This window comes from Salvelinus namaycush, chromosome 22, assembly GCF_016432855.1.
Source record: "Salvelinus namaycush isolate Seneca chromosome 22, SaNama_1.0, whole genome shotgun sequence".
NCBI lineage: Eukaryota > Metazoa > Chordata > Actinopteri > Salmoniformes > Salmonidae > Salvelinus > Salvelinus namaycush.
This window is the reverse complement of record NC_052328.1, coordinates 29,909,809-29,921,818: the sequence shown is the minus strand read 5'-3', so window position 1 is coordinate 29,921,818 and position 12,010 is coordinate 29,909,809. Positions and strand designations below refer to the sequence as shown.

General features: G+C 41.2%; 2 protein-coding genes across 3 annotated transcripts in view; one reads left to right on the top strand and one right to left on the bottom strand.

The window, feature by feature from the left end:
• Nucleotides 1–1,057, top strand: part of LOC120017747 (1-phosphatidylinositol 4,5-bisphosphate phosphodiesterase epsilon-1-like) — a 41,833-nt gene extending 40,776 nt beyond the window's left edge. Inside the window, exon 32 of the mRNA XM_038960709.1 lies at nt 2–1,057. Within this exon, the coding sequence (XP_038816637.1) occupies nt 2–66 (65 nt within the window). The 3' untranslated portion in view covers nt 67–1,057. The remainder of the gene's footprint in view (nt 1) is intronic.
• Nucleotides 1,058–1,151: 94 nt separating this feature from the next.
• LOC120017746 (hypoxia-inducible factor 1-alpha inhibitor) lies at nt 1,152–11,456 on the bottom strand. Of its 2 annotated transcripts, none has more exons than XM_038960707.1 (8): nt 11,017–11,456; nt 8,212–8,462; nt 6,987–7,135; nt 6,106–6,251; nt 5,771–5,877; nt 5,453–5,516; nt 5,050–5,160; nt 1,152–3,836 (listed from the first exon to the last, which is right to left on the bottom strand). In XM_038960707.1, exons 1-8 carry the CDS (start codon nt 11,203–11,205, stop codon nt 3,780–3,782), a joined length of 1,074 nt encoding a protein of 357 aa, XP_038816635.1. In that variant the 5' UTR covers nt 11,206–11,456; the 3' UTR covers nt 1,152–3,779. The 2 variants fall into 2 exon arrangements, with proteins under 2 accessions (XP_038816635.1, XP_038816636.1); XM_038960708.1 differs by lacking the exon at nt 11,017–11,456 and adding an exon at nt 8,884–8,994.
• Between the last annotated feature and the right edge of the window lie 554 nt (nt 11,457–12,010).

Sequence of the window (12,010 nt, the reverse complement as noted above, 5' to 3'; positions counted from 1 at the left end):
GATATCCAAGATGCGCTGACACTGGGAAGATGTGGAATTGGAGCCATGCAACTCCTGGGTGTCTGATGTGATTTGGACCAGGCAATAAGCCTAATCTACGTCTACCTAGAGCTGGAAATGGCACCTTATCAGCATGTGAATTTATTGAAGACTTGCATTAGTTCCCCAAGCAAATGCCTAACGAAAATGGGGAGAATCTCAATTGGATTTCCTTGCCTCCTTTTCGAGGAGGAGGCGAGGAAACCAGGAAATAAATGCACTTGTCATCAGGCAAATTACATTTACAGAGGTGGAATCACATTGTCTGTTAAAAACAGTAGGATAAATACACATGTAGCTAGAGTCCATTCCATTCTCCTTTTTTCTGTCCTTGTGGCACGCAGAAGACCCAGGTTCGAATCCAGTCGGAGATGAAAGACGAACACACTGACTGTAGGACAGACCAGCAGATGGTGATATTGTGCTTTCCAATGGATACATAAGACATCAATCTGGCAAGTTTGAAGTGGCTGGAGGAAATGTGAAGAATCTCAATTTGAGTCGAGGAGATGGAAACAGGAAATAAATGTGCTTGTCATCAGGCAAATTATGTTTATTCTAGTTGTGCTAGACATTTTATAGATAAAAGGATAAATAAGTAGAGTATCATTTTTAAATGTGTACATGCTTTTCCCCTCTGAGAAAATAGTTGTTTCAAAGGAGGTGTGGCTGATTTCAAAACACTTCCGCGGTAGGATACAGCCGAGCATCCTTCGCCGCAGTTGGCAGTCAAGGAGCCAAACTCCTTCGTTGACCTATTAACAAATTGACACGCTCCTACATATGCCAACCGCTTACTGGATTCCAGGTCACGGAGAGGAATTACTTTTTCCCAATTGAGAATCTCCCATGGTCAGACTCAAATAATCAGACAGACAATTTCACCCATCATCCCTCTAAACTAATGTCTACATTAACTCCAAATGTATTTAAAAAAAAATCTCTATTTTACATTACTGCTGGTGTACAATACTGCGATATTACTGTCATAGTAGTATATTAAACATTCCCAGTGCTATAGCTGTATCCTTTGGTCTATTTCCTCACAATGAATCTCTACAATAACAGACTTGAATTTGACACCAAACCGCTGTGATGACTGAAACAAGGACTTGATCAAAAAAGTTTGAGATTTTATTACAAAGCCACTAGCACAACAATAGAACTCTTGTTCAGCAGTCAATTTGAAATCAGTGCAAATTACATACAGCAGACAAACTCAAATCATACAAGTGCAGGAACCCAGAAAATTGTTTTGTATTTGTAAAATAAAAAAAACACAGCAAAGAGTTGATTTAACCATGTTCAGGTTTTGCATTTAAAGCTACATAATGCAAAAATTAAATAAAAATATCATTGTTCTGGCTGTTTCTTGAGCCATGTCATAACCAAGCTAGGCACACAGGTGGGAGAAACAAATACACAGAAGAGAGCAATTTAACCTCAGACTTAACTGCCAAATAATAATTCATTGAAGAACTAGTCTATTCATCAACAATATTGATATAATATCAACAATCAAGCATACACTCCCTTGACATTAACATTCTTAGAATATTAGCCTAAATATAAACAATACGATATGAACATTCCACTTGATGGACTTTAACATTCTTAGAATATTAGCCTAAATATAAACAAAAAGATATGAACATTCCGCTTGATGGATTCCATATTTGTTTTTGGAAAGCCAGAGGAGTACAATACATGCTGTTGGGAAAATGCTAATAATTATAATACACATGGCTAGAACATAGAAACTCCCCTAGAAATATTTTGTCAGTCACTGAAGGTGTAGGAATTGAACATGCAGCATTAGTATATTAGCCTAGTAGTTAAATCAGACGGAATGCTGCGTTCACCATTCACACAGCCGTGGTCAGTCTGGTTTAACTAGGCTAATCGTTTTAATAACAAATGAATATGATGCAGCTTAAAATCAAGTCAAACCAATGTCACACCAGGGCCTCCATACATACAACTTTCTGAACATCGTTTACATTAACTAAAATTCCAACTCCACATTTTCCTCACAGAAAATCAGAGGAAAATTGAAATGACAGTTGTCTTCCTGAATTGACCAAATTGAAATAGCCCCAACCCAGGTAAGGACACACCTGGTTTGGTACACAGCACTAGGACTGCCAATATGTGCTTTAAATAAGTCCTGTGCTCTAAACTGCACCTGTTGAAGTGAAGTGTTCACTAGAAACACTTGACAATGGCACAATAACAACCGGAATTCAACTGAACTCTACACACTCTTTGACATCCTTCCGAAAAGAATTGAGAAAAAACAGCAACAGTAGGGGAAGTGTAAGATTGGAGAGGCACACGCGCATGCAAACCATCCACTAGGTACAGTCTTGGTACGAGTACTAAGAAATACTGTTGTAATAACTACAAGTAGAATATATTTGACATTATATTGAATTTAAATGAATATAGGGTTAGCGTATTGTGTGACTGTTACCGGAGCAAAACAGAACTGTTGTTTAGAACAGTGTTTCCCAAACTCGGTCCTGGGTGAACGTTTCATTTTTTGTCCTAGCACTACACAGCTGATTCAAATAACCAACTCTTCATCAAGCTTTAATTATTTGAATCAGCTGTGTAGAGCCAGGGCAGAACCCAAAACGTGTACCCAGGGGGGGCCCCAGGACTGAGTTTGGGAAACCTGTTTTAGGATGCATTTGAGTAGCAAAACTGGTGAGATGTCTTCAATCATTCCACTGGAAGCATGCTGGGTGCAATCTATTCTTTTATTTTACTGTCCAGCTGCAATTGAAATTAGTTTAAATACTTTTAAGCCCATCCTCATTAACTTAATTGTAATCATAACAGATTTACTACAACAACAAAAAAACACACCAACAGAAAATCAGTTATGCCTGAATGTACACAAAAACACACCATCAAAGAAAAAGTATGTCGGCTATAACATAGAAATGTTCAGCAATCATACAGAAACAAAAATCAGCTTCCTGACCTAGTCAACAGAACAACAAGAATATGACTCATCTCTTTCAGGGTTCATGTGTCGCAAATTAATTGAGAAGTTTGTCACAAAATAAGTAGGCCTACTTTAGTTACTACACAACTATTCCCTATTTAATATTCAAGCTGCAGGTGTGTTGCTATGGTTACAAACAGTAATGACAGGGGAACGGTTAAATAGACGAAGGGAGTATCTTGTTGGTTATGACTAACAACCACCCAACACACACACCTGTTTACTGTTCAATGTAGAAATTGCCCCCAACTACAGATCTAGGATCAGATTTTCCCAACCCCAATCATATTGGGTGTGATGATAAAATGTCCAATATCTGACCCTGCATCAGTGGTTAATTATGGGCAACTTCCACTTTGAGGGTGTTTGGGGTTTATTCTTTGACATCTACAGCGGTTGCCTATCACTCCACTCCCTCTAAAATACCACAACTCTACATTGTGTAGTTTACACAGTTCATCCCTCTCTCAGAGCACACTGCATGTGGGTCTCCATGGCTGGTCCGTTGTCCACTATTGTCTTCCCACTGGTGGCTGAAGTTGTGATGATTATGGCTCCCAGACAATCAAAACAGTCAAATTGGCTGATTGGCCAAGTCACTGCTAGCTTAACAGTCCGAATGCACAAACACGTGTCTGCACACACATGCTCACCTACAAACACACAATCAGGCCTGGGCACACTCACTCACACAACTACACACACAGACAGTTCTGAGGCAGTACCTCTAGCTGAATCCCTGGTCATATCGGCCTTTAATCATCATGTTCAATAAAGGGCCAACCTACAGAACAGAAAGCACATTGATGCATTAAAATACAATCGCACTAAAACAAGTCCATTGTTGAAAACCTATTAGGGCCTACTACTAGGTGAGATACTATAGCTATGTTTCACTGAGTGTCCTGTCCTCTAGTCTTTGTGCTGTACCACACATCCCCCTTCTTCCATTCACTCTGTGCTAAATCAGGTAGACCATAAATATTCACAGTAATTGGGTTGCTATCAGGGTCAGCGTTCCGGAGCCGTAAGGATTCCGGGCATGGCAAGCTTTCTGCACTATTCCTACAGGACCAACTAAATACGGAGCCGCCAAATGGAATGTCATTCATCTGATGTCATGTTCTAGTTATGGAACCAGCCAGAATCTTCATCTCAATGTAATCTCATTGGGATCTCAGAGCTGTGAAATGTCATTTGATGTTCTAGAAATGATGTGATTTAGTCATGTTCTAGAACTAGTGAGTCTATGGGATCTTTGGCAGCCTGGTACAGATGTTTGTTCTTGGGTTTAGCCAACTCTGACTATGTCTGTCATGACAGATATGACATTATGGCTGTCATGACAGATATGGCATTATGGCTGTCATGCCCAGATATGACATTATGGCTGTCATGCCCAGATATGACATTATGGCTGTCATGCCCAGATATGACATTATGGCTGTCATGCCCAGATATGACATTATGGCTGTCATTCCCAGATATGACATTATGGCTGTCATTCCCAGATATGACATTATGGCTGTCATGACAGATATGACATTATGGCTGTCATGACAGATATGACATTATGGCTGTCATACCCAGATATGACATTATGGCTGTCATGCCCAGATATGACATTATGGCTGTCATGCCCAGATATGACATTATGGCTGTCATGCCCAGATATGACATTATGCCTGTCATGACAGATATGACATTATGGCTGTCATGCCCAGATATGACATTATGGCTGTCATGCCCAGATATGACATTATGGCTGTCATGACAGATATGCCTAAAGTAGCCAGTGCATACAAAAATACCTTTCTACAACAGGTTGGTCAAAACAAGCATTGTGATGGGTGGGCTTTGCCTCGTACCTACGACCGCAGCACAGCCGTGCTAAAAAAGTCCAAACCCATGGCCTGTCGTGTACAATTGCTTTAACATACCAGACCTCCCATAAATAAATCCCATCAAAATATTCCTCATCTGTCCAGTTTCAGTACCTCGTGTGGGTCTCCCAGTGCCTCCCCCAGCATCTTCTCTATGTTTCTCATGATGGCCACCTTCTGATGAGCTCTCAGTGGGTACTCGATCCTCTTGGGCGTGGGCGCACCCTGAGGGAATAACAGATCATTTAGTGAGGACAGAAATATAACATGTCCTCTAATACTATTTCTATGAGTAAGGGATGTATCAAGGTGATCCAAGCTAATTAAAAATTATTAGTGAAGAGAGCACAGTGAGAAATCTATCTTTCAAAGCAAAGATATTCAATTCATTTCACCAATATTTTGACCGTAATAGTGCCTTCTTTAGGGTGCCACAAAATTAGTTGACATGAATGTAGTAAAGATGATACTGATATGGTGATACATTTTGGCATATATCAGTGAGCACATACAGTACCTTGTACCAGAAGTTGACAGTGATGGTCACTCCACCACTCAACAGGGACTCAATGTGGTGCCACCTGAATTAGCCATGAAACGAAAACAGAGCAGACTTATCAGTTCATTTACAATGTCACCAACAGGTCAAACTGACCATTCTGGTTCCACAATGCCACAGTGTTGACATTTCAGCGACAGAATCCTCAGTGAGAAAACAGCATCAAAATCAGTCTATTTTCAGACTCGGTACAGAATGACTCTTACCAATACACACTGTACATGGGATCCCACCACACACATAATACTAGGTAGAACAGTGTAAAGCAGCTCCTACCAGTACATGGGGATGTAGAGAACATCTCCCGGGCCCACCACAGTCTCATAGCCCGACACATTCTTGAAGTTGGGAAACCTCTCATAGTCAGGGTTCTCAAAGTCAACCTACAAATGGCAAAAGCAAACTTGCTGTTAGTAAGATTCATTAAAAACAAACAGAAACAGTTGAGAAACAGAAAATCCACTGCATATCAAATCAAACACCGGTTTCTAAAGGGACCACAATGGAAATACGTTTTCCTTGATGTGTTATCCTCTAAGATTGCATTGCATCCACGTCTGGTTGATTGTTTAAAAATGGTCAAATAAATGACATCAGAAAGTAGGGTTTACCTGGCTCTGTCTGTCACAGGGGTGGTGAACAGGGAAGGGGTAGAGACACTCAAACTGGTCGGGAGGGAACAGGATGCACCTCTTGTAACCTTTGATTTGTGCAAAGAAGTTCTGCTGCTCGTCGTAATGGGCTGGCGTCACATTGCCTACAAACATTGAGCAGATCACAGGATTACCTGTCTGTCTCTGGAGAAGCAATGCCCTTAAGATAATTTCAGCTGAAATTAAGGTGAGTGGATTTCTTTCTTAATGCCCTTTCCACAAGGCCTTTTACTGCACATTGAGACAGGGTAGTTCACTCTTTCCATCAGCGATATGTGGCACCCACATTGTAGATATACTGTATACAATTTCCTTGTCTAATAGGACTAGGGAAATCACCTGCTAGCCATGGTCCCCATGCCTAAAAGCACCAGGGTCCCTTCCTTACCAGGGTTCTCCCCAAAGAATGTAAAAGTGGCACTGATTTTGTACCTTTAAAAAAGCAACTATTTACCCTCCATGCCTATAGGCCAAGGCTAGGTCTCTTACCCTCCATGCCTATAGGCCAGGGCTAAGTCTCTTACCCTCCATGCCTATAGGCCAGGGCTAGGTCTCTTACCCTCCATGCCTATAGGCCAGGGCTAGGTCTCTTACCCTCCATGCCTATAGGCCAGGGCTAGGTCTCTTACCCTCCATGCCTATAGGCCAGGGCTAGGTCTCTTACCCTCCATGCCTATAGGCCAGGGCTAGGTCTCTTACCCTCCATGCCTATAGGCCAGGGCTAGGTCTCTTACCCTCCATGCCTATAGGCCAGGGCTAGGTCTCTTACCCTCCATGCCTATAGGCCAGGGCTAGGTCTCTTACCCTCCATGCCTATAGGCCAGGGCTAGGTCGCTTACCCTCCATGCCTATGAGCAGCAGGTTGGAGGTGAGCTGTCCCCAGTTTCTCTTGCTCTGCTGCTTTGTGATCCAGTTCCAGTTGAAACCCAGGAAGTCCACCACGATCTTCCTGCCCACTGTGTCGTTCAGTGTCTGCTGCAGGTACACCCTGGGAGGATGAACAGAATAGAATTAGACCATCTGATGAGACAGAAATTGATATTCTGCTTTGCACATATTTTGGAAGGCGCACAGCCACAGAGGGAGCTGCAGTACAGTGATCCTGGAGCTAGTTGGAGCAGAATGTGGATAGAGACACAAAGGATAAGACTGTCCTGCATGGCACTCTGTCATTAACACAGTCCAAAGAAGGGCTAATGCTGTAACTGTAGAGTCAACTACTGATAAAAGCAAAAGGGTTGGAACTGTAGTGAATATTCTGCTGTAAGCCCAGTGGTTAACACAGATATACAGAGGAATTAAGAGAAATGCAATTGAATAGGGACAGTTGAAATGCAATGCAATTCCACAGAGTTTGCACTTATCAGGAGTCAAGTGTACTCAGCAAGTGTACATGCATCCGGAAATGAAAGCTTGTCTTGCCAATATAAAATGTTCAACTCGGCTCAGAAGAAAGCATTCCTTGCCAAACCACAAAGAAGGATTTCAATTAGAAAACAGTAATGCCATGCAACAAACCACCACTATATAATGTGACAGAAAACGTAATTTAACTGATCAAATCTACAGTACATGGACACAAGCAGCAAGCATTAGTTCTAAGGAAGGGGCTCAGTGCAGTAAGTGATATGTGTGTGCGTGTGTCTCTCTCTCTCCCAGGCCAAGCAACTCAGTCAGGTGAGAGTGGTACAAAGTGTTCCCAAGATGCCTTATAAATGCTTAGTCATTCTCGACAGCTAGCTATTTCAGTTCCTGCATTAGATTTAATTTGACTCACTCAACATTTTACTTTCGTCTAAAGAGCAATGCCCAGCACTCCTGCAACGCAAACACCTAGACTGGATAGCATTTAATCTGATTCTGTCCATATTATACATATTTTGTGACTCAAATAAGAGAAGTTGTATATTATTTTCACTCATATTAAGCACTGATAAAATGTCTAATATTTTTCATCAACTGTCCCTAAGGACCTAACTCTACTGCAGCAGGTCAGCAGATCAAACAGCAGATCATCGTCCCTTGGATGATGATTTAATATATCCATTTACACAAAAACATTACCTCTCCTCTCCTCCCTCTTCCTGCGTTTTATGCATTTTCTCCACAAAATCCGAGAATTTCATGTCTATCCGTCGAGACTTGGGTACAAAGTTCTCAAAGTTGGCCATTTTCTTCTCGTCATAGTAGAGGAATTTGTGGTTTTCCGCGATGTACACAGAGAAGTCCCCGTTTCCAATGTTCTCCTGCAGGTACGGGATGTCCCACTGGAGAGCCGGATACACTAGATTGGTGTCTGTTAAAACCACCGGTTCCTGGAAACCCCCCCAAAAAGGAGGATTTGTTAGATTAGAAAAAGACGGCATATACTCTGATATTTTTATTCCTTATAATATAGGACTGAAGCAAGCAACAATTTTGATTAAATTATACAAAAAGTATTCAACTTTTTTACATAATTGGTTAACATGTTGTGCTAATAGTGATAGGCCTAACGTTATATGCATTAAATATCATTATAAACTGGGTGGTTCGAGCCCTGAATGCTGATTGGCTGACAGCCGTGGTATACCAGACCATAAAATATCAATATACATCTAATCAGTTTTCCTTTGACGCATTGAATAGTTAGGCTATAGTCAGACCAAATTAAATGCATGGGGAATTCATCAATATTTAATAGCTTTTAATACATTACACATATGATCCTTAGGCACGTAGCAAAGAAAGGCACACCTGTCTCTGGCGAATAGGAAGAGCCTGCATTAGCCATGTGTATCAACAACACTGCGGTTCGCTGGCAAGCAGAGCGATTGATGGTCCCATTGGACACAAGTGGCAAGTGCTACGTGACTACTGGAACGTAGGCTGTGTAGCACATGCGCGCTGTGCCGCTGCACTGTATTTCATTAGCGAAGCCCGTACAGCAAGACCGCAAGCAGGGCGGAAGCAAGAGGCAAAATATACTGAATGAATTATGAATAGGATACGGAAGCTCCATTTCAACAGACTATGTTGTTTGACTTTTAACTTGGGTCAATAAGACGCTATTCAACTAATTTCATGTCAACAGCAAATTGTTGGTCTACTCTATTCGGTACTCTACTGTTCATCGCGCGGGTACTCTACTGTTCATCGCGCGGTAAATCTGAATTATTCAGCTCATTCACCTCCTAGTCAACATTGATGTGTCTGGTCAAAACTCAATCCCTCATCTCCGCCATCCTCCTCATCTCTTTCCCTCTCTGGGAGTTCACCACAGGTCATAATTGTGGAACCACAACCATTCTATGCCCCCCCCCCCCAAAAAAACAAAAACAATATTTGAATCACGCTCCTATAAAAATAGCTGAATAAAGACCAAGGAATAAAACCTGTGATTTGCATGCATAAAAGGTTTACTTTGCAGATGGATCACGCAGCACACAACACAGTTATGCCTGCCATGCACAATACCTAGCCTCGTGTATGGGACATATACCTGATATTCACTACAGTTCACTTATGTCAACAGTTACAGAGTTATACTGTAATAGCCTAGATATCCCATATGCATCAATAGTACCATACCTGGTGCCAGCATGCCACATACTAACAGCCAGCATTGATCTTCCAGGCTGTAGCCTAATCTCTGGCATTGTATAATCATATTTCAAAGAAAGGCACATCAATGGATGTGAAAGACAGTCATATGAGAAATACTGATTTATTTAGTGGTACGTGCATTTCGGTGTTATAACAGGGTGTGACTGTTGCATTCCTCTGATGTAGGCCAAGTTAGAGATCAACCAGTCGATATCATTTCATGGGAATCAACGTCATATCAGATGTAGTAAATGCAGACTGACTTTTGGAGAGAAGCATTCAAGTGGAGGCATGACATGTTTTCTTATTGAACATAAAGCAAAGGAGGTGGCACGTGTATACTGAGAGGACCTTGCTAACAAGGGGTCCAGATTACCTGGTTTACAAATAGTATCAGACAGGAGAAGAAAAAAAATCTGCTTCATAGGCTACCTATAAGAAAATAAGATAGTCTATGGTAGGCCAGATGTGTGTTACCAGCAAACTGATTATCTGCACTGCAGAGTGCCATGCCATGCAGACTTGTCAAGTCCAGTGTTCTTTGGCCTTGGTTATGGGGACCAAGGGGTTGTAACCTAGGCTACAGCCAAGCTTGTGTTCCAATCCAGTGTCAAAAACACCTGTTTCACCTAATCATCAAGCCCTGCCATGATAAATTGGAACTGCACACCCTACGAAGGACCCCAGGACCAGGTTGGAAGAACACTGGACTTGTCCACTATCACCCAGACCAAGTAGGTTGTCTCTTGCATGAGATTTGATTCATGCAGAACAAGCCTGGATAAAACAGGTGAAATTGAAAAAATAGAACCACTGTCAAAATCGTGTTCGCTGGCTTGCCAGGCAACTGATTCAGTTGAGAGAACATTGGCTATCTTACTAACAACATACAGGATACAAGCAAGTGGTGTGTGTGCAAGACAAAATACTTGTTGATTAACGTTATTTGACAAAGTAGCAGCTAGCCATATAGCTATCGTTAGCTAGTTATTTTTGTTTCTCACCAAATACCTCGTACCCCTGGCCTGCACATTGAGCTGGTACTGGATATTATAGCTCCATTCGTGTATATTTTATTCCTCGTGTTACTATTTTTAATTGTTCGTATTGTTTTTTAACTGCATCGTTGGGAAGGGCTAGTAAGCAAGCATTTCACGGTAAAGTATACACCCGTTGTATTAGGCGCATTTGACAAATACAATTGGGTTACTTAATTTGAGCTATCTGTCAGACTTGAACAAAAACATGACAGCAAATGAATTGTCATGTCAACTGTCACTTTACCTCGTTGTTTATGAGCATCTCAGCTCTAGGATCCGTGTGAGAGAGTCTGGGTATCGGTCTGGTCTGGAAAGGATACTTTCGAAGTTGAGTGTCGTTCCAGATAGGGCTGTGGACCTCCGGCTCCGAGAATGATGCGGCACCGCCTTCGCTCGCCGTCGGATCATTCTCGACCACTGTTGCCGCTGCCATGCCCGTGTACCGAACCCAAGCCAAGATTGCCCCTCGCTCGCTGTCAAAAGATGTTCTCTTGACTCGAGATACTGACACCTCTTCTTTAGGACTTATGCTACGTGTTTGCTCACAACATTGCCATGCATAAATTGTCTGTTTCTTTCCCGATGCAATACATTAAACACCGAATCTACAAGCTTCCAAAGCTCAGTGGTTGCTAGCACCAGCCAAATGTGTAAACAGCCGTGACCACTGAGGTATAATAAGAACCGCAGTGACAGGCAAAAAAACAAACGACGAAAATGTATTTGGAAGGGAAATACCAAGCGAGGTGTAGTACCCAGAATGAGAGTACAGCGACATCTAGTGTATTGAATGACTAACTGCTATAGAGCAACTTCGCACACATCCATCAGATGGCGTCAGAGTATTTTTTAATTTTATTATTTTTATTAATATTATTATTGTATATATATAGATTTTTTTTATATATATTTTTTAATATTCATAATACAAAAATCAACTTACATTGCTACATCAAACATGTCTAGCAAACCAAACACAGGTATTAACAATACTCAAACATACAAAAAATATCAATAAAAATAAAATTATACAAAAAATAAACAATTTAAGTGCAATTATATTCACTCTGAAAAGATCTTGTAATGATTCATGAAGATGTTATTCTTGTTGTTATTCACTAGGGTTAATGTTTTAATAAGATAATTAAATTCAATCAGAAAAATTGGTAATTTTGGTAGATGGCGTCAGAGTACTGCTATTTGATTAGAACGAAAACAGTCAGAAAAATAGATCTTGC